The sequence below is a fragment of the Malurus melanocephalus genome, unplaced genomic scaffold (assembly GCF_030028575.1).
Source record: "Malurus melanocephalus ecotype Western Australia unplaced genomic scaffold, MMel_1.1 scaffold_114, whole genome shotgun sequence".
In the NCBI taxonomy this organism is placed as follows: domain Eukaryota; kingdom Metazoa; phylum Chordata; class Aves; order Passeriformes; family Maluridae; genus Malurus; species Malurus melanocephalus.
In genome coordinates, this window is record NW_026623346.1 from 527377 (window position 1) to 549997 (window position 22621).

At 39.0% G+C, this 22621-nt stretch overlaps 1 protein-coding gene across 1 annotated transcript; it reads left to right on the forward strand.

Moving 5' to 3' along the window:
- Positions 1–1199: 1199 nt before the first annotated feature.
- Positions 1200–19862, forward strand: COPB1 (COPI coat complex subunit beta 1). The gene is made up of 22 exons (XM_057369687.1): positions 1200–1314; positions 3822–3973; positions 4630–4859; positions 5546–5715; positions 5942–6056; positions 6625–6717; positions 7266–7403; positions 8366–8485; positions 8919–9026; positions 9117–9263; positions 9685–9830; positions 10802–10898; positions 11501–11661; positions 12279–12399; positions 12748–12975; positions 13145–13324; positions 14098–14242; positions 15664–15783; positions 16090–16235; positions 17463–17552; positions 18285–18440; positions 19525–19862. Exons 2-22 carry the CDS (start codon positions 3883–3885, stop codon positions 19582–19584), a joined length of 2862 nt encoding a protein of 953 aa, XP_057225670.1. The 5' UTR covers positions 1200–1314; positions 3822–3882; the 3' UTR covers positions 19585–19862.
- The last annotated feature ends 2759 nt before the right edge of the window (positions 19863–22621 follow it).

Sequence of the window (22621 nt, forward strand, 5' to 3'; positions counted from 1 at the left end):
AACTATGGAGTCTCTGCACTGCAGCTGAATAAAATGATTTTCCAGGTCTTTGTCCCTTCAGCTTGTTCTTCACCTGGTGGYGAAGCTTTGGATTTAAGCTGAATCTCATAAAATTTGCGACTAACAGTGACTTCCTCAGTGTTGTCTGCCATGGAAGCCCAATGAATTGATGCTTWTTGGGTGTCATACTGTATTTTAATCAAAATGAGTTCAGTGTTCCTTTTTTCATTTTCTAGGTTGGATCATTCAAATATAATTATTCTCCCTAATTATTGCATCGAACATGATAAACAATTTTCTGAGGTGGATGCACATAGGAATCTGACAACCTGCCCACTGTATTTWAAAAAAAATTAACAAGGCTTAAAATTGCAGCTTGTTTAATTAATAAATATTAATTAATGAAAACTAACAAATGATGATGCTGTTTTGAACAGGCTTTAAATACTGTCTTGAATCCGTACAAATAGTTCCGTCATGAAGATAGCAAAAAAGTTATGTTGGGGCTGTGTGTTTAGTTTTTTAGCACTAGACAAAGCTGCTTTTATTTTTCCTAAATTTATTTTTATTCTCGTTTTTCCGTGCTTTTTCTATTTATTTCCTCCTTACTTATTTCCTCCCTTTATTTGTTTTTCCTCCCTTTATTCATTTTTCCCCTCAATTACTTTTTCACCATTATGGTTTTTTCCCTTAATTATTTTTCCCGTTTGTTTTTCCCAATTCCCTTCCCTTGCTTCTCTCTTCTTGTTTTTCCCCTTCCCCTTGTTTTTTCTCTTCCCTTGTTATTTCTCTCCTTTATTTCTTGTCCAAGCCCCCTTTTCCTCCTTGTTTTTCCCCCTTATTTATCTATTTCCCATCTTATTTACTTGTTTCCCCAATTTATTTCCCAATTACTTATTTCTCCAATTACTTATTTATTTCCCCCCTTATTTGTTTTCCACTTTATTATTTCACACTCCCTTTTCCCCCCGTTATTTAATTGCTTTCTCCTTATTTATCTATGGGTGAGAGGTTTTTAATCTCAGTTTTCGCCACTATTTTTCGTTGTCCTGCACCCCGAGTGTCCCCGATCCGCCCTCGCGGGAAAGTCCCGCTGTCCGCTCGCGGGCGGTGACGTCACTGCGGCAGCCCCGCCCCGCGCCGCTGTCCCCGCGMGGCGGCTCCGCCCGTTTCGCGCTGGCAGGAGGCGTGTCCCGCCGCRGCCGCCGTACGCGCGATGTGGCCGGGGCGGGCGCGGCTCCACGTCAGCCATCGCCGGAGCGGCAGCGCCGCGGGCTGAGCTCCGCAGCGGGACCGGCCCGACCCCACCGCCCAGTACGGAGCCGCACGGCCGGGCCGCGGCCGCCTCGCGGGGTCGGGGGAAGGGGCGGGCGCCGTACCGCTGCCGGCTGCTGCAGGCCCAAGGCCTCAGGGCCCCRCCGGCATCTTCGCGGTGGCCCCCGGCAGGGCCCCGGGGCGCGGGGCGATTGTGGGAGGGTTTGTGGCGCGGAGAGGGCTGCGGGGCTGTGGGTCTCGGGGTTTGCTCAGGGGAATGTCCGGCGGAGGGGGCATTGAGGGAAGTTTTGCCTCGTAGCTTAAAATGCCCGGGTTTGAGCTAGAAGTAGGAACCTGGGACATTAWGGGAGAAATACTCCTCAGCTGGCTCTAAATTTGTCGGGATTTTTTAGTAAACATTTTTGACACTCTTTATTATAGTTTGTGTAAAGCGTGCATTCTCGGTTCGTAAGGTGCCCCGTTCCTAAGACTCCCCAGGGATGTAGGTGGCGAGCAGGCGTGGCTGTTTGGCTTCCTGGGCTCAATAAACTCTGTAACTTTGGATCTCCTTGGGTGCTGAGGCTCGGGAACAGATTGCCCAGAAAAGCTGTGGATGCCCCATCTCTGTCAGTGCTCAAGGCCAGGTTGGATGGGGCTCTGAGCAGCCTGGTCTAGTGAAAGCAGAGCCCACGGCAGGGGGTTGGAATGAGTTCGTCTTTAAGGTCCTTTTCAACACAAACCATTCTCTGACTCRCCACAGKTGACAGAAAWTTKGTTGCTTCAGAGTTAAACCAGCACYTATATTTGTGTCKGTGGGGACTYTCTCAAAGACCAAACTGATTTTGCATCTTGGTGACTTGCAAGGAGGAAGACTTGGTGGTGGGTGTCCCTGGCAGGTCTTCCAGCTCTTTTAGGAGAGCTGTTTTTCACCCCTGCTTTTCAGAGCCCAAAGTGCACTCAATTATCACRCTTCAGAGACATGTTTGACTGTGATTTTGATCATTTCTCCAGCTCAGGTCTTTTTTTGAATGAAAATACTTCCCTGCTTTTGCAAAGATCTGCTTTATGATCTGTGTGAGTTGTTCTGTAGGTGAAGGTGCTGGCTGCAGGGCTTTGAGGCAGGAGCTCTGGGTAACAGCATGGGAAAAGTAAGTGAAAAGCCGCTGTTGAGGCATGAAAACAGTTGGGAAAGACCTCTGAGATTAAATCCAACCTTTGACTGATCACCACCTTGTCAGCTAGAGCATGGCACTAAGTGCCTCATCCAGTCATTTCTTGTACAAGTAGTTTGTGTAGATATTCATCAACAACACACTTGAGTGATCTTGTCCTTAAAATACAGAATTCCTAACAGAAAGAGGAGTGTTTCCTTCAAGAGTTGTGTTGCTGTTATTTTTTGGGGTAGTTGTTGTGGTACTGATTGAGATGAGTTGTGGGGAGAGGCAGCAGCACAGGTGAGCACAATTTTCCTGCTCCCTGTTCATTGTGAGGTTCTCTGGGTGCCTATTTGATGAGAAAAGGGAGTCTAAGACTTCCAGAAAATTAATATCCATGAAAGCTAATTTGACACAATTTCTGTAGAAAGTATAAAAATGTAATAAAAAATAACAGTTCTCTTTGCTTGCTTGTCAGTGTTGTTTCATAGCATTAGCCAAGCAAGTTCAAGCTTGAGCATTTTTCATTACTTAAGAAATAAAATAAGGTTTATTTGATCCTAGATGTCTATTATATAAAGAATAAACAAACACGAGAATGAGGATTGATAATACAAAATGGTTGATTTGATCCCAGATATCTATTATGTAAGGAAAAAACAAACGTGGGGATGAGAGTTGAGCTTAATAGCAAATTTTATTACTGGACTTCCARGCACACAGCAGTTTTGATAGATCTGTAGCCTTTTTGTCCTTTTTCACCATAAAAAGACGTGGTTTCTTCATTAGTGTCTAGTGGAGACAGTAGAGTTGAGCTGATCTTATGATCCCTGGCAGCTAAAATGCTTCTCTCTCCGTCACGTTGTCTTTGCTCCCATCCTTGGTTCCTGCTCTGTTAGATTTTGTGGTCATCTTCAAAGCTTCCTTCATAGACTGATTCAACTTGTTAATCAAGTCAAGAACTTCATCTTTTTCTTTTTTTTTTTTTTTTTTTTTTTTTTTTAGTTTTTTTTTTTTTTTTGTAGCTTGGGTTATTCACCTGAAGGGGCACAGGAGTGCAGGGAAGGTAGTGGGAATATACAGCCGGCATCAGGGGATAACTCTGTGAGGGAGAAGCTACTGCATCCATTTGGCTACAGTCAGGTTCCTGTACACTTCTGTTATTCCTGAGTATGCTCAAAGTGTTGGAAAGATTTTGAGTTTCTTTGTTGTCTCTGGAAAATGTGATGCTCTTCATCTTTGTGGTGCTAACAGGAATATTTTAGGATAATAGCAAAGCAAGAAGGCTTTTGAATGTAGTTTCTCAAGAAACCCGGCAATCCCTTTGAGCCATTAAGTCAGTTATGATAATGTTTTTGTGTTTGTTAATAAAATCTGTTAACTTTGGAATGGCTTTGTTTCCTTTGTTTGTAGGTTGTCTGACATTTGTGAGAAAATAATTCTTCCCTCAAGAGGACTCCTGTAACTCGGAACCATGACTGCTGCAGAGAACGTGTGTTACACGTTAATCAACGTTCCCATGGATTCAGAGCCGCCTTCTGAAATCAGCYTAAAAAATGACCTAGGCAAGTATTGGCAGTGATTGAAGAATACTSTATCTTACCTGAATTATTCTCTCATTGTGCCTTTCCTAAAATATTGTTTACATTCTATAAACTCAAACAAGTCAGTTGGATGYTTATTTTCTGTTGATTTTTTTGGAAGCTGTATGTTCCTCTGTTTGCTGTGTTTTGAGAAACTTCATGATATTGCCTTATGTGGTTTGGTGTCCTCCACAGTCTGTGCAAAATTTGAAATTTTTTTTGAGAGTTTTACGTAATACCTGTTTGGGGTAAAGCAGATTTAAGCACTGGAATATGCAACAGATTGTGTTGTCATTTGTTGTCTGCACTAGCAGAAACTGCAGTGTTAGTATCTTGTATATATGTAACATATAGTATGTTGTAGTATCCTGGTGTAAATTTAAGCATTAATACAGCCTTGGAATTGGAACTCGGTTTCAATTCCAATATATTGACCTCAGACTAAATCTAAATTCCATGCTTGTTTTTAAGTATCTCTTGCTTCCTCTTTACCATTTAATAGAAGTAAGGGCATGAATTTTATTGATCTGCTCTGTTTCACTCCTTCAGAGGGGTGTGTGTCTTGCGACACTGAAGATCAATATTCTTGTTAAACTGTGACTTGTCAGCCTTCCTCACTTCGTTTCCTCCTCCTCTAGAAAAAGGAGATGTCAAGTTGAAGACAGAGGCCTTGAAGAAAGTAATCATTATGATTCTGAATGGTGAGAAGTTGCCTGGGCTCCTGATGACCATCATACGTTTTGTTTTGCCTCTCCAAGACCATACTATCAAAAAGCTGCTGCTTGTCTTTTGGGAGATCGTGCCAAAGACCACTCCAGATGGCAGGCTCYTGCAGGAAATGATCCTCGTGTGCGACGCATACAGAAAGGTAGCCTCTTGTTTATTTCATTGGTTATGTTCTCCTGCTGGGTCTTTCTAGAAGGTGTGTCATTTTGAGTTATTTCATAACTTTAACACGGTTTATGCTCAGCATTTCCTTCCTAACAATTATGTCCCAGTGCATCAGAGCTGGTTAACTGTAGACAGGCAGCAGACCTGCTACCTAGGAGGTTTTGTATTCTTTTAATGTTACAACTTAACAAAAATTTAGTRCTCTTTGTTTCCATGTCAGTGAGGGTCCAGGGGAGGGGTAACATAATTACGATCTTCAAGGCATCTTGGGACAAGCCAAGGCTCATAAAAGATCACTGGTGTGGTATATTTGGGAAACTCCCTCATAAAGATATTAAGGACCTTCAACTTTGGGAATGGGTTGGAAGCAGATGAGCTAATATATACTAGAGGTTAGCATGTAGTGTGCTGGAATGCCCAAGGTTGAGCTCCACTGCTGTAGTAATCAGAGAAAACAAATGCAATCCAGAAAAAAAATCCCATGCTTTGTACGTTTTATTGCACAAAAAGACAGTGTTTTGGGAAAACATTTCATGAGAAGACAGTGAGATGACATTATRGATGTTGGGAATTTGTACCATGGGAAAGCTGAGTGGGAGAAAGCTGGCAAATGCATTTATCTGAAGAGTCTGGCATTTCAAATATGTTTCTTGTTGGTTTTAGGATCTTCAGCACCCAAATGAGTTTATCCGAGGCTCCACTCTCCGTTTTCTSTGTAAGCTGAAGGAAGCAGAGCTGCTGGAGCCCTTGATGCCGGCCATCCGTGCGTGCCTGGAGCACCGGCACAGCTACGTGCGCAGGAACGCCGTCCTGGCAATTTACACCATCTACAGGTAAATGCAGAAACAGTTCACAATCCTGCACGCACAAGACCAAGGTTGGCTGTAGGGACCTGCATAGTTTTTGGGAATTCAAAATATTTATCAATCCCTGGTGTGGTGTTTGGGATTATTAACAACCTGGTTATGGTTGTTTGCCTTTTATCCTCTATCTAATGGGCATCCTTGGKTTCTACTCCTTACCAGTAACTCTTTTAATTGTGACTTTTTTCTTTCAAAGAAACTTTGAACATCTTATACCTGATGCTCCTGAGTTGATCCATGATTTCTTGGTGAATGAGAAGGATGCAAGCTGCAAAAGAAATGCATTCATGATGCTAATTCATGCAGATCAGGTAAGGATACCTGCCCTCAAAATAATTTGGTTTAAGAATTGCAAATGTGCTGGGTAACTAGCTAGTAGTTTGTTGATAGTATGAACTACTTGTGTTCATTAAAAAAAACCATATATGGTAGTGTTAATGCTTTTGTGCGATATTTGGTAGTGGTACAGTTAATGTAGATCTTTAGTTCTCCATTTTMAAGGAGAATGACTGTATTTGGTGAAAGTGCTAAAAATGTGACCATAACACACTGAGAAGTKCTCCATTATCTACTGTTCTAAAGCTTTTGTAGTTAATAGTAGCATGAGAAGGTAATTGTGGTTTCTGTTTAGTGTTTTGGATTATTTGCTCTACAGGCAGTTGCTTTTTGTGCCTAATTACCATTAGTTTGTCTCTCTTTTTGCCCTCTATAGACAGGATGGATTATTTTGCTCTTCGGGTCTACAATATTTTCCTAAATTGTTGAAGATGGAGGGTTGTATAAAGGCTGTTTCGTATTTTGATTTTTAGAATGCGTTTTGATTTAAAATTCAGCTGAGTGAGCAAACTCTGAATAACAAATTACCTTCTGTTTGTGTAGGATCGAGCTTTGGATTATTTGAGTACCTGTATTGACCAAGTCCAGACCTTTGGYGACATACTGCAGTTGGTTATTGTTGAACTAATTTACAAGGTAAAAGGGAGATGTTGTGGCACATTTAAAATGAATGCACATGTAGGATTATATTAGACTGTTTTTCAAAAGGGATAGAACATTGCTGGAAAAGGCATTGTAGCTGGCTTCTCMTCAATGTCAGGAATATGTCATTGCTTATACAGCTGAATATGATTTGTCTCTGACAAATGATAAAGAGCTCAAGAATGCAGAGTATAGAGCAATAAGTCTCCTCTTGTGATTTGCTGTTCTGGGGACTGTTTTGTTAGACTGGTCTTCATGGGCATGAGCAGGGCATCTCTTACAGAAGCTGGTGGAGGCTCTGCCCTTCCTTTTGATTGGAGATTTTAAGACCCTGTAGCATTGCACAGAGTTGTCGAGAACTGTTGAGAATCTTTTAAAGAGCTGTTATGATTAGATTTTTACAGCTCTGAATGACACTTCCAATCACCAGGAAAGATTGTTACATTTAGCTTAATTTTCTCCTCRTTGTGAGATACTGGAGCTGTAGGATTGGTGAATTCATTTGTCTTTGTGTGCTGACTCTGCACTGTTCTTTTATCAAGGTCTGTCAYGCAAATCCATCGGAGAGAGCTCGGTTCATTCGCTGCATCTACAACCTGCTGCAGTCCTCGAGTCCTGCAGTGAAGTATGAGGCTGCAGGTACTCTGGTTACACTCTCCAGTGCACCCACAGCAATCAAGGTATGAAAGTGATGTTTTCAGCTCTTCAGTAGCTTTCAGTGCCCTGAAATGAAYACTATTTGCTGCATGCTGATACTTTGAATGAATAAAGGCTTTAGTAATAGGGGCTGTGCAGCACTTCCCAGGTGAAACATATCTTAAAGTATCTCTTAGAACTGGTGGCACAAAAATGACTGAGCAGACCTGTGGACTTCGTGTCACTTTAGCAGGGGGCAAGCTTGAGTACTGTCCAGACTGCTACACCAATCTGCAATCTACTTGGCCTGGTTAATAAATCTGAAGATTTCAGAGATTGGATGAGGTTTTTTACTCATGAATACGACTCATTTCAGACCAGGGTGGAAGCATAAAGCAGTGAAGATTTATGTTGATTACTGATTGACCTGGGGTTCTTGGTTTTATGTTTGTCCATCTGGTTATTTAAGATCATTCAGAAATTTTGAATTTGTATGGAAATTCAAAAATAGGTTATGGAAGCYTATATTTAAAACATTGTAAATAGCAGTTTCAAAATGTGAGGGGTACTATGAGTTTCAAAATTCTTGTTTAGGCATACTTATTTTTGTTGAATAGATATATTGTACATAGAAGCTGTAATTAAAACTGTWTTGAGGTAGGCTAGCACTGCCGACTCTTTTAAGTCATTTTTTCATGCCCTGTTGCATATTTCACAGCTTACCCAAAGCATCTCAGATMATCCATTTTATGCCTTTCTTTGAATTTGATAAAAACTCTGTACTGTAARCTTATGCTGTTGTGAGCCTTCCTGTGTGATTTTTGTAATTTTGCTGGAGTTGACTGATGACCAGAAAATTTTTAATKCTGTTCTCAGGTTTATTTCTGTGCCAACTCTGAGCAGCTGCTTTAATAGTAAAATAGAAGGACTCTTTTCTTGAATTTCAGAAATTTTCCAGTTTCTCCTCTTCATTACTTAAAAATGGTTTKGATCCTTTTAATTTTAGGCTGCTGCCCAATGCTACATAGATTTGATTATTAAAGAAAGTGATAATAATGTGAAACTGATTGTCTTGGATCGGTTGATTGAGTTAAAGGAGCATCCCTCCCATGAACGAGTGTTACAGGTATGTGAGCTGTCTCCTTTTCTGTAAACCTTAGGAAAAACCTTCAATAACAAAGCTTCCAGGTTTTTCCAGTGTATAGAGAAAAGTACTTCTGAAATTTAAATTTTCTGTTGGTATGCTTTTTCRTAAAAACATATTGAATGGACTTTTATGTTTATGACTTGCTGCTTTTATTGTCTGCATTAAGAATTAACAATAGCACATACTGTCCTGGTTATAAGGTTTAATGATGCAGCTGCATGGGAGACTTCTATGTAAATGCAGAATGTGTTAAATGAACACTGTGAAGTTCTGTTGCCTGTTGCTTGCTTGTCGGTAGATCATACATTATGTATCCAGAAAAGCTTTGAAAATCATTGAGGACTGAAAATCAGAATTTTTTGAAAAGGAAGTAATTTAAAACAGCRAAGTATTTATTTTGTTACTGTTTCAGGATCTGGTTATGGACATCCTCAGAGTGTTGAGTACCCCAGATCTAGAAGTGCGCAAAAAAACCCTTCAGCTGGCTCTGGATCTTGTATCTTCAAGAAATGTGGAGGAGGTGAACTACCTGTACTCTTGATTTATTATTCTATTTTCTTTCTTTTGAAAATTCACACTTTTAAAAATTTTTATTTGATCTTTTCTGCAGCTTGTGATTGTTCTGAAGAAGGAAGTGATTAAAACTAATAATGTAACAGAGCATGAAGACACAGACAAGTACAGACAGCTCCTGGTTCGGACACTGCACTCCTGTAGCGTTCGCTTCCCAGACATGGCTGGAAATGTTATTCCAGTGGTATGCAAATGTTTCATTATATTATCATTAAATGTGTTTGGCTRTACCCAACACCTGCAGAATGGCTGAAGTGTTCCTAACTGTGGCCTCACAGAAAGCAATGCTATTTTTTAATTCCTAAAAAAACATAGGACTTTTRATGCTGTAATTATTTGTCTTCTGAGGCTATTTTTAAATGTTTTTTAATTACATGAGCTGGAGGACCTTTACTTAAAAGTGCAATAATTTGTATCACTAGAAAACCAGTTTGGGATTATGCTAATTGGTACTTGTATGGAATGTATTTGGAGTGTTGGTTGACTTCACTTTTGTTTCATGGGAGGTACATAAGCAGTTTATTTTTCTGAACATAAAAGATAAGTATTACTGTACAAACTTCTCTGTGCTGCTGTTTATGCTRACATTCACYCTTCTGTGGTAGCTGATGGAGTTCCTTAGTGATAACAACGAAGCAGCAGCYGCTGATGTCCTGGAGTTTGTGCGGGAAGCCATCCAGAGATTTGATAACCTCAGACCTCTTATTGTTGAGAAGATGCTTGAAGTCTTTCACGCTATTAAATCTGTCAAGTGAGTCCGAAATATGATATCAAACAGACTTTGGAGCACCTGGTGGCTCACTTGCATTGAATGTATTTTTTCATTAAATGTGTATTAAAGTCGGTGTGACCCACAGAGAGAGTGACTGAAGCTGAGCTATTTTGGGATAGACGGTTTCTAGGTACGGCTTTCTTCTTGCCTATGTGTACAAGAGATAAATTTGGTTTCACTGAATRAGGAAAATAAATTCAATTTTAATTTCTGTAATGCAATTGATAATTGTTTTTCCACTTGCTAGGAARTACCATTGTTAATGAAGGCCAGCTATAAAGTAATATAATCATTAAAACAAAATTCCTAAGGAATTTGCACTTGTAGGCAGCTGGAAATACTGTGCATTTATTAGAAAACCCAAATTAATGTAGACTGAGCTTTACAATCTATAAAGCTGCTTTAGTACCTTTCAGGACTCTRAAAGGTTAAGTCATAGGAGAACTACCCTGTATCAGAAGAGCACTCTGTCATTCTCCTAATATAAAGCAAACTGAATCCCATCTCCACTATAATCTCATTAAGTGGGGGAAAAAAAACCCTGAAGTTTTATTATTCTTTTCCTAATCTTCATTCATGTTCTGGATTTTCATTTTCTCCAGTCTAAAGGAAAAATAGTTTTTCTCAATTAAATGGAGAATTTAGAGCTGACTTTATTCACATGCAGTAGAGTATTTCATTATGATCACAATGAAATTTAATTTTGTGTATGTCAGGATTAACACAGATGGAAATAAATTTGTACCAGAGAATATATCTAATTTGATGTACTTGTTCAAGAGTTTACTGAAGCTGAAAGGATAATTGCTTTTGATTAAACCTGCCTTTGTTAGTTGTGCCCTTTTGAATTTGTCAGAAGTGGCCTTTGCCACCTGACCATAAATCACTTCTCTTGGTGCTAGTTTGATTATATCATGAAAGCATGATTTAAGTTACTGTTCTCATTTTAGGATTTATCGAGGAGCGTTATGGATCCTTGGAGAATACTGCAGCACAAAGGAGGATATACAAAGCGTAATGACGGAGGTTCGCAGATCACTTGGAGAGGTGTGTGTACTTTGGGTTTTTGGTGTTTACTGGCTCTTTGTGGTTTTTCCTGCCATTATGCAGTGGGTTTTCTAAGAAAAAGATTTTTTTTTCTGTTTTTGTGGTTTTTCCTGCCACTATGCAGTGGGTTTTCTAAGAAAAAGATATTTTAGAAAGGTCAAGTAAGATGAAACAGTGTTTTGAGGACTTGTGCACATGCACAGGAAACCTTGAGTAAAAGAAAATCAGGTGTTTGCATTTGCTATTATTTTTTTCCAAGTAGCATACTTGAGCTGAGAATAAGTGATGTCTTAGAGAGATGAGAAATTCCTYATTGCAGAAAATTATGGCAACTTTATGTCCAGTAGCAAAGAAAGAGTGTGTTAAGTCTGGGTTTTTCTGAAAGACTTCTTTCAGTAAACCTACTTCACCAATGTGAGTGCTATTGCTTCTGTATGTATTTCAACATCTGCTTATCTCCTCAAATTCTCCCCAAACTCTTGCACTGTAGCTAGCCTCATGCTTATAAAATCTTCAGTAATGCAGATAATTTTTATTAAAACTTGCTGCAGAACAAAAATATTTTATTTTAATTGTAACAATTGCTTCCTGCTCATTTCTAGATCCCAATAGTAGAATCTGAAATCAAGAAAGAAGCTGGTGAGCTCAAAACTGAAGAAGAGGTGTCTGTGGGTCCAGCCCAAAAGTTAGTGACAGAGATGGGCACTTATGCAACACAAAGTGCTCTTAGCAGTTCCCGACCTGCCAAAAAGGAAGAAGACAGGTATTTATGATTTCATGTTAGGCCAGGAGTGACATGGTTAATTTTTATCTTTTTTTATTTGAGTGGTATTATCACTCAGAGTTCAGTGGTTGGATTTCCTGATAGTATGCAATAGGAAGTTGACCAATAGCTTAGGATTTGTAATCAAAGCTTACTGTATAAGTAAGAACTTTATTAATTCTGATATCCTAAATTCTAATTGATTTTTTCACCTACAAAGTTCTCTCACATTTTTAGTTGGATACAGAGATGTTGCCTTTAGATTGAAACATTGTCTTCTCTTGATACCACCTTGCACTACTTAACACTTGCTGTAGTTTATTTTATTAGCTAGAACAGTTGAATTTCCCTAGTTGCTGCAGATGGGTTACTCCATCTTGACCAGTCATCACTATTTCAGAGCTCCAATGAAATTATTATATGTTAACATCTCTCCCTAGTCCATGTGGAAATGACTGTGTGACTTGTGAAAGTATCTGTATTGGAAAATTACTTTGAGAGGGAAAAAGCMAACGTGTGAGGTGTTTCAAGCTTGTTTTGCTTGTACCTTATCAAGAGAAGCAGGCTGAGTGTCATCCTAAAGTAGTTTTTTTTCTAAGGCTCATTTGTCTTTCCAGACCTCCCTTACGAGGATTCCTGCTGGATGGAGATTTCTTTGTTGCAGCTTCCCTTGCTACAACTTTAACCAAGATTGCTTTACGTTATGTGTCCCTAGTTCAGGAAAAGAAGAAACAAAATGTGAGTCATCTCTTGTGTTTTCACATTCAAGGAAGGGCTGCTTGTTGCCTCTTTTCTTTTAAACGGATGGGTTAAGTCTGAAGTGAAGTGCCAGTTATGTGGTTGGATAGTAATGATAATTTGGGTCACAAACAGGACATGCTGTTTTCTAGCCAGTTCTAGACAGTCTCTAAATCATGCTGGTTGGTTTCACTTAACAAATGCTATAAAATTAAGTAATCTGTTCAGAGATGTTATGATTTGATTAATAGGCACCTTTTTTAAATAAGTCGTGAATAAACATTTCTGTAAAACCATAGAAAATGCAATAACTCTCTTCCATTCCCTTTTCTTTGTTTTCCTTCTCAGTCCTTTAATGCTGAAGCTATGCTGCTGATGGCCACTATTCTCCACTTGGGAAAGTCTTCTCTTCCCAAGAAGCCAATTACAGATGATGATGTGGATCGTATTTCCTTGTGTCTGAAAGTGTTGTCAGAATGTTCTCCTCTCATGAATGACATTTTCAACAAAGAGTGCAGGCAGTCCCTCTCTCATATGCTGTCAGCCAAGCTGGAAGAGGAAAAACTTTCTCAGAAGGTGAGCTATTATAAATGTGTAACCATAAACACGTGGAGTTTCTGCGGATCTTCACTTCCAAGCTGGTCCCTGAAATTCACCATTTGACTCTGTTGGTCAGCCATTATTTGACTGTTTTTCTGTGCTAAGTAAATTCACTGTGAATTCTCGAATTATTCTTTTCCTGCAGAAAGAATCTGAGAAGAGGAATGTGACGGTTCAGCCAGATGATCCCATTTCCTTCATGCAGCTTACTGCTAAAAACGAAATGAGCTCAAAAGAAGACCAGTTCCAGCTTAGTCTTCTTGCAGCAATGGGAAACACACAGAGGAAAGAGGCTGCTGATCCTCTTGCTTCCAAACTTAATAAGGTAGTGGGAAATCAGTGTTTTAATTATARACTTGGAATCACATAGGGAATTGCCGGCTGGAACTGCTGAACCAGACCCTGCTGGTTGATTGGGAAAACCCAGGTATATCCTGGTTGGGATGAGGAGAAAAAGAAAAGCACTTGTGCTTGTAGTTGTTACCTTCTTCACATGGGGAGGGGAAGAGCAAGAGGGAGACTTGGAGAGTGCTGAGCTGGTGGAATGTGGAGAATAAATTAGGGTTTACTGGTTTGAAGATCCCAGTAAGGGGAAGGGAGCTAGATGTCAGAAGTGATTTAGAACCCCTTTCCTTGGCTGCTGTATCCTATTGCCGTGCCACCTGATTTCACTCTTTATACTTTTTTTTTTTCTGCTGATTTCCAGGATCTGCAGGGAAGGTTTCAAGAGAAAAAATCCCTTGATTGATTCATTAGTTAAGAGTTAAACCCCCAGACTTTAAAAGACTGGATGAATTGGTTTTGATGTTGAAAATTACCTTTTCATTTTAAGTCAGCATTTCTTTGTCCTGCTGATCATCTTAAGAATAAATGGCATTACAGTTAATATTTTAGGAACTTATCAGTTCAGAAYGCATTTCATCTGGAAAGGGTTTATGATTGTAGTGTGTATGCAGGAGGGCATGTGAAGGAAGGCTACTTGTTTTGGAGGCTCTTATTAAAGAATAATTGATTTAAGTATACTTTATTCATTTTATTGTTTGACACGATTCTGTGTTTTAAACTGGTTTCKGAGAAGGCAAATCCCTTGTGTCATAGGTTACTCAGCTGACAGGTTTCTCAGACCCTGTGTATGCAGAAGCTTATGTCCACGTCAATCAGTACGACATTGTGCTGGATGTGCTTGTGGTCAACCAGACCAGTGACACTCTGCAGAACTGCACGCTGGAGCTGGCCACGCTGGGTAAGGAGGACTGGACTGGTGCAAACAAAGCAACTCTGAGGTTCTGGCTATTGGGCATTACCCTGCTCTCAGGAATTCCTGAAACACTTTCAAAGTGATGCCAGTGGCCATTTTGAAAGCACGTTTTTGAATACCTTTAAAAATATGCTTTTTTATGTATTTGATGGAAATTTTTTATGTATTGACACTGACAATGCTATCTGATGGTATAAACTATAATCAGACTTTACCACTAAAAATACAGCATTCCATTTCCCCTTCTCCTTTTTTCCTGAAATACAAATAGTTTTTTATGTACTTATTCTCCATTGTACTGCTACCATAGACAGGAAAATAAAAATAGGTCAAAATCCCTGTTGGTATGGAGCAGAAAGCCATCTACGCTAGGTGGTTTTTGCACTCAGCCTGAGGTACTTAAATACTGCATTTGCTTAGCTGAAACCGTTCCCTGTACCACAGCTGTACCAGAGTCTTGCCTGAACAATTCTGAGGCTTCATTAACTTCTCTTAGAGGAGTCATTGGAGCAGATAATCCAAGAGCAGTAACCAGTTGCTTTTTAGTTGTCCTCTGCTTTGGATGTCAGGAGCTGAAATATATTTACAATATACTAGGATAACTCATGTTATGTACTTTTAACTATTGTAAATGCACCTGGAGGGGCATAACCTTTCTCCTAAAATTTTGTAAATCATTTGATGAGATTAATGATGGAAATAAATTAAATGGATGCATTATTTAATAGGTTGTATTTTTCTGTTTGTCAGGTCGGTAAAGTGGAATTCTGTATTTCCCGGTTTATGTATTGCAAAAGCTGACTTGAGGCATGACTCCTGTGTGTAGAGCTCATGCTGTTGATGCTGTGTCTGCAAATGGCAGTTTAATAGAATTAAGGAGGCTTTACAATTGCTTGCTAAAGGATTAGTAAAAATGCATCCCTAAGTGTTTCCTCAGAGCAATTATATTCAGAATCAAGGTGATACTTTGACCTGTTATATATTAGCTTAGGGCCTGTAATGCTGGACGCTGAACTTTGGGTTTGAGGCACTTGACTCTAGGATTGGTTCTTATGATGTTGCCAGTGATTAAAACACAAGGTAGAATTAACCATTTCCTCGTTAAACAATTAATTAACTCTGTCCAAAGCCCATTTAAGTATTTGCATTTGTTTTCAGTGGGGTTTGTGTGAACATAGCAGTATTTTAACTGAAATTTGTATGCAATGTAAACTACTTCATCTTGCAATTAGCAAACTGAAAAAAAGAACAATCAATTCCAAATCAAGTAATATCTTTATGGTGGTGCTTAGTGCAGCTCTGTGGATACAAAAATTGAAAGACAAGAAAATTTAAAAATTTAGTTGCAAAAGTTAATTTCACTGTGTACTGCTAATGTTCCCTGATCTCCCAATTTCTTTACACAGGTGACTTGAAACTTGTGGAAAAACCATCTCCTCTGACACTTGCACCACATGATTTTGCAAACATTAAAGCTAACGTCAAAGTCGCTTCAACAGAAAATGGAATCATTTTTGGTAACGTTGGTAAGTAAACAATACAGCATGGAAAATTATCATTAATGTGTTGCATTTTTAACTGCTTAACGAGCTCATAAGTAAAACATTTCATATTGGGAGAAGAAATTAAATTACAATATAACAATATTTTTTGATTATTTAAAAAGAAATCTATATTGCTGTTACTTACAATCATTGTAGAATGTGCTACCTTTAGGATAATTGTCAGCATGAGACTGAGCAAGTGTTGACTTGCTGTGGTAACTCAGCACCCTTATTAAGTGCAAACTCACTTTTTTAAACATACAGGTTGTTTTGTGTTTTCTCTTGCAGTGTATGATGTCTCTGGAGCAGCCAGTGACAGAAACTGTGTGGTTCTCAGTGATATCCACATCGACATCATGGATTACATCCAGCCTGCTTCCTGTACAGATGCTGAGTTTAGACAGATGTGGGCAGAATTTGAGTGGGAAAACAAAGTTAGTTTCMTTTTTATATGTTATTTTGTTGATGAGGTACAATTCTGTCTCTTGTTCTAGAGCAGCTTGTTACAGGAGCGCTATCTACTGCCACATAACCCTCATTCAACATCCTTGTTGGATGTTTGCTCAAATAGCTTATTCTCTTGCAGCCATCTTATCAATTTCACAAGCTTAGCAATGCAATAACTTGGGATTTTGGCTTGCAAAAGAGGTTGTGTGCATTGAGCTTTACCTCCTGTTTGGAAGCTGTCCAAACTGACTGGTGATTGCCGTGTATTTTGGCTCAAAAGTGAGATGGCAGCAAGTGTAAGTTTGTGCTGAGGCTGCAGAATTACTCATGCTGCTCAGCCTCTCCTGTTCTGAATCACATTGTCTTTTGGGTTGCAAGGAACCTTTTAAAGGTCTTTTAGTCCAGCCCCCTATCATGGACAGGGACACCTTTCTTTCACCCTGTTGCTTTGCAGTACAGCTGTAGCATACAGTTATGGAAGTGTGAGACCAACAAGACAGTGGGTACACTTCATAGTAGCTGACGGTGCCCAAACACAAAAAAAAAAAGGGTTTAAGGGAGATAATACAATATAAGAATAAAGTAGAAACATTGAACCAGAATTGGAGATATTTTACATGAACTGTAGCCTTGTTTGATACATAGGTGTGCTCACTTGAGACTGGATTTAAGTGTCTCAGGGAACTTGTACACAATAAATTATAATATATGCTATGTGAAGCCTTAGCAATTTTTTTAAGTGTTTTTTAACACATCTCTTAGAAGTAGTTTACAAGACCTGTAATAATCAATATGATGAAGCCAAGGCAGCTCAGAGAGTTTTGTTGCTAGAAGGGGAAGATGAAAGTAATCTTCATTGCTGGTTAAAAGCAAAGTTGGGACTAGATATCACTTCTTCTTGTTCTGGCAATTCAGACAAGGAGTYCACTGTTTGCTGTAGAGAATCCAGATGTTCAAAAGAATATCATTCATCCAATGCATTTTAGAAACCGTGGTAATAACATGAAATCCTCCATCTTCAGCAAGTGAATGGTAGGGAGGGAAGACTTCCTATGAAGCCACCACAAAGGGGGAAGYGCATCCAGCTTTTTCTGAGTGTGCTCTACCTCAAGGAGGAATGCAGTAATGATCTCCCTTGTAGAGCCCTGAAGCAGAGATTTCAGAAATATCTGAGGTGCTAATTTAAGTAATTGCCTTTTCTTTCATTCTTGAAGGTAACAGTGAATACAAATATCATTGATTTAAATGAATACTTACAGCACATACTGAAGTCAACCAATATGAAATGTCTGACTCCAGAGAAGGTGAGCTATTCCTTGGAGATTTTTAGGTGCCTTTTTTAGTTCCTGTACTTTATTGTTATATTTATTTAGCATTTATGGTTGATATTATTAGAAATGCCTGCTTACAATATAAAGTAGTACATACACCTCAAAGTTTCGAAGTGAGTGGTTTGAAATGAGTAAAAACAAATTAATGTTACAAAAATTCTTTGTTGTCTCCAGATAGAAAATCAGAATGTCCTTTTTGGTTCATTAGCTAAGCTGTAGAATAGACTTGATGGGACCACCTGTTTTTATAAAGGGATTTTTTAGTAAATCCAAATTTCTTTCTTCTCTGTCAAAATTTACCTTTCTTTTGCCAGTTAAGCCTTTTTGTTGTAAAGCAAATTAAATATATACAATAGGTACTTGCTGTTAAGATATAGCATGTATAATAGCTAACACATGCAGAGCAGCCAAGGTAAGTATAGTGACTTATTTAGCTTCTTTGCCACTTCATTGTTGGTTAAGTCAGACCATAAAATGTCTTCTCGCCTTGTCATGATGAATCCTATAGATTGCATATTTTCAAATATGAATTCTAGAAAAARGCCAGCTCAGTTTCCCAGCGCATGACTCCCACGTTACAAAATACTGCACGTGAAGAAAGAAGTTTAAACGTGATACATTGACAACAGCCTAACTAACTTAGGGTGAACAAAAATAAGTTTAGAGCATTTTGGTCTCTAAGGAGTTGCCATGTGCTTTCCATAGGCCCTTTCAGGCTACTGTGGCTTTATGGCAGCCAATCTTTACGCCCGTTCCATATTCGGAGAAGATGCCCTGGCCAAYGTCAGCATTGAGAAGCCGATTCACCTGGGGCCAGAGGCGCCCGTCACGGGTCACATACGGATCCGGGCCAAGAGTCAGGTAACGGGGCTTGGATCCTGGGTGTTTTTAGGGCAATGTATCTAGCACTCTTGAAAATATACGGATTTTTTACAGTCTTTTCTCCTGGTGTGTTACCATAAAATAGGCATTTGTGCCAAGATTTCCTAGTTCTGTCTATAGTGCTGCAAATAGAACGTTATATTTTATTTGCTTTTACATAATGAGCAAATATTCTTCAGGATRTTATGCCGTCTTTCCTGCTAAACTGATAGTAATCATATAACAAGGAAATTTTATGCATGAAATTGCTGTTCACTGATTCTTTTTAAAAAGAACAAGACAAAACCCCAGGTTTTTTAGTATGAATATTTTCCGTAGGTGTATGAATCTGCTTTGGATTTTAGTTCTTCTACCTCCTCACTAAAAAAAATGGGATTTGGAATAAGTAAAGCCAAATAAATGAGTACCTGAGAGTTTTCACATGCAAAGACACCATTTAGTTTATGTGATGTCATTATAAAGATTTTGGACTGGTTTAAATTAAAGTTTCTGACATGTTACAGTACCATTTTTACAAAAGACTGCATTCAATTATATCTGCCAGCATGGCTTCATCTTGAAATCATTCTGCTATTGAATATTTGGATTTATTCATGCAGTTTCTTTTGAGAGTTCTTCAATTTCTATGCAATATTAATATGGCTCTGTGATTAAATTCTTTTTCATAGCTTTTGTGCATTGAGTGTGCTAAGTATCAGCACTGGGATATCCAACAGATAAATTTCAGTAACTGGACGGGCAGTTGTAATTTCCCMCCTGGCAGCCCCCTTTCAATTGGTGTAAGGTCAAAAGGCTTAAATTGTYCTTATTCTTCTGCTTTTCATATTGATAACACATGTAACAGTTGCCAGCTCAATTAAGTTTCATTGTTTCAATAATATATGTAGATTTAGCCTTTACCTAGTGTTAGGGCGCTGTGACAAAGAAGTGAACAGCCAGAAATTTCCATTCCGCTGACTTCATAGATTTCTATATGTGTGACTTCCATTTTAATATAGATGAGATTAAGTTATTTTCAAGTGAAGTATTTGTGTAATGATTTTTATCTTTCTTCTCCTTACAGGGAATGGCCCTGAGTCTTGGAGATAAGATCAATTTGTCTCAGAAGAAACCAAGTTTATAAATTTTACCTAACGTCTTTTCAGGTCTTTTACAATTTAACCTTAGGTATGTGGCTTTTGGGATCCAGAACATCTTATATTCTTCAGTGTTCTGTAATTGTAGAAGCCAAGCTTTTGAGATGAAAGCATTCCAGCAGATAATTTATAGATTCTCCATGATTGATATTGAGCAAAATTTTAGATCTCCAGGGTTTTTTTTTTTCTTTGTCCTGGAAGTTATGTTTTCTTTGTCTCTAAAATATACTGATGCTCACAGTACAATAAACAAATTATGCCAATACTGTTTTGTCTGTAAATGGTAATCTCTGTATTATCTGATCAGTATTGAATATCTGTCCAGGGGTATTGTGATACTCTGCAAAGTGGGAGTCTGTAATAGCTGAAGTATTTACAATAATGACTAGGCCTGAATTTGTGAATGTGATCATGACTCTTAAAATACMCTGGTGTACCTAGGAGAATGTATATTTGTCAACTAAACTAAAGGCTGGATATTGTAGATGGTATAAAAACCTGGCACAGAGAAGCTTGTATTATCAGCGAAGAGTCCATCAAAATTCAGTTCTTTCYAGTGAGTTGTAGAACCTTAAACATTGTTTCTGAAGTGCTTTCCTAATGGTGTTATCCTGAGTAACATAACATTGCTGGTGGTGTTCTTATTTTTCAGTTAATATGGAAAAAACAGCCAAGGGCAATGTTAAAGCTGTAGCAGCATAAGCAGTGTTTCAGTGAATGCAGCTGTTAGCCACATGTGTGAGCTCAGGAAGGAAAGATTCACACTCATTATGAGCTTGTAGTGAATTGAACTAAGTTGAAAAGGAAGAATTGTGAGTGAAGGGCAGATCAGGATGTTGAAATGAGTTTGGCTACTAAATCTTATGTTAATTAGCAGTAGATTAAAACATATAACCATAGACTGAAAGTACTGTTGACTGATTCTATTCAGCATTAGTTCTGAATTTGTTAAATTCTTGCAAACAATTATTTCTACRGAAGGGTGTCCAGAGCCAGGAGTACTCTTCCAGTTGGCTGAAAATCCTGCTGCTGGAGTTCCACAGCTGTGACCTGCTCCAGACGAACAAAAGAGAATATTCAGAGTAGATTATTCCCAAAACATTTAAGGCATCAGTGATGAAAATACCTTCCTTCRTTCTGAATAAGCACAAGGAGCACACATGTAAATTCTGAAATGAAATARTCTGGGYTACTCTATTTTATCTGACTGAAGGATGGCCCTAGAAGTGCAATGCAAAACCTGAGCATGGTTTTGCTGCATGATCTGTTTGTTTTGCATGCTTTGAAATCCCTCTTTGGTTCTGCCATTATTCTGGTTTGAGCTCCAGCTCATGTATAATGTAATTGCAGGAAGGCTGAAGCTCTGAGTATGCAGGACTGCCTTGACAATGTATTTATGTCTCTGCATGATCCCACAGCAGTTGTATTGCCTTTCTGGGAAGTTATGCCAAATTCACTATAGGATGTAGTAGAGATAATCAAATTGTGATCTTAACTGCTTAATACTTCATAATTTGGGAATGAGCGGTGGTGATGGGGAAAAAAGAATTAAGAGTGTGTTGTATGGAATCTCCTGTGAAATTCCATGGATATCAGTATGCTGCTATGGGGTGAGTGTGGGGGATCTCCTTCTATAATCACTTTAAGCCGAACCAAGACAAAAGAAAATCCTAGGAGTTCAATGGACGGTGTCATCTCTCCTCGAAGATGCTGTGAGTTGTAAAACACTAGCAGAGACTGAGTTTTATTTCTGTGTGTACTAACAGGTTTGGATGGATGGGTTTGCTGACGACAGCCATGGAAAGGATGTTTTTGGAGAAGGAGAATAACTTCCAGTAGGTGTTATCCAAGTCATGTTTCAGTCACAATGTGCTCTCATTGGAGAGCAGAAAAACATCCTGGCATGTGCAGACATCCACATTTCAAGTAGTCAGCTGGGAGTGGAACATAATTTTGTTTGGGATATTTTTTGCTATCAGGATTTTATGGGAGAACATGGAAACACCTGTGCATCAGAAGCTGCCATGACTTCAGGAGTCGTTTTCCCCCTGCCGTGCTTTTCAGTAGCTCTCCTGTAGAACTGGTTTTGTACAATTCTTTTCATTGATGGCATGCATTTTTTCAGTAGCCTGAACACTAAAAGAACACTAGTTAGATCTGCTTTTCATGTCTGTACTTCAGAGATGAAATTCCCTTCTTTTATATATCCATCCTATTGTATTTTGGCTCAGCTTTTGCTCAGTAGCTCAGATAACAAACTGATTCTGGTCTTGTGCATACAAAGGAGYATCTTGCACAGACTGTCATTCTTTGGGATCCACTTGCAGCTTTTTCATCACAGTAAAAGCTCGTGTGCAGTGTGGCTCTTAATTGCTCCAAATTTGGTACCAGTAGTTGTTACGCTGTTTTCTGCACAGCAGTGTGTATTGCATGCACTGTGCTTGGGTTAAAGGGGTGTTATTCCATTGTTCTGATTTCAGAAATGTCAATAAGAACAGGAATAAGTTACCAGGAGGAGTAAATGGASCTAGAAAACTTGCTGCTTTTCCATTAAAAGTTTTACACAGTCACTGCAGGATGCARTGCTGGCATAGCAGGAAGCCGATTTCTCCTGTGCCCCTGCTCCCGATGTCCTGCTGCCAGGAATCAGAGCCAGGTTTCTTTATTCAGGGCTTCATGAGGATTTGTATTCATGTCTTATTTAGGAGATGACATGAGAGCAGAAATGTTTATCTGARCACAGGCAGGTGTGGAAAACTCCAYTGGGAGTGGAAGGACTCATCCTAAGAAAGCATCAATAGGGAGAGTKGATATAGTGGAACCTAATTTGTACACTGGCCTAAGAAAGATTGGTGAATGGCTCTGTAGAGACAGTTTTATGCACCTCTAAGAAATGTGAAGCTTTGTGTGACGTGTTTGCTCTGTATTGTGTGCTTTTTGGCACAAAACTGCAGCTGAAAGAGTCACTTAATCCTGTTAGCAGCACCCCAGCACAAATTTGAGGTTTTTTATAAATTCTTCCAA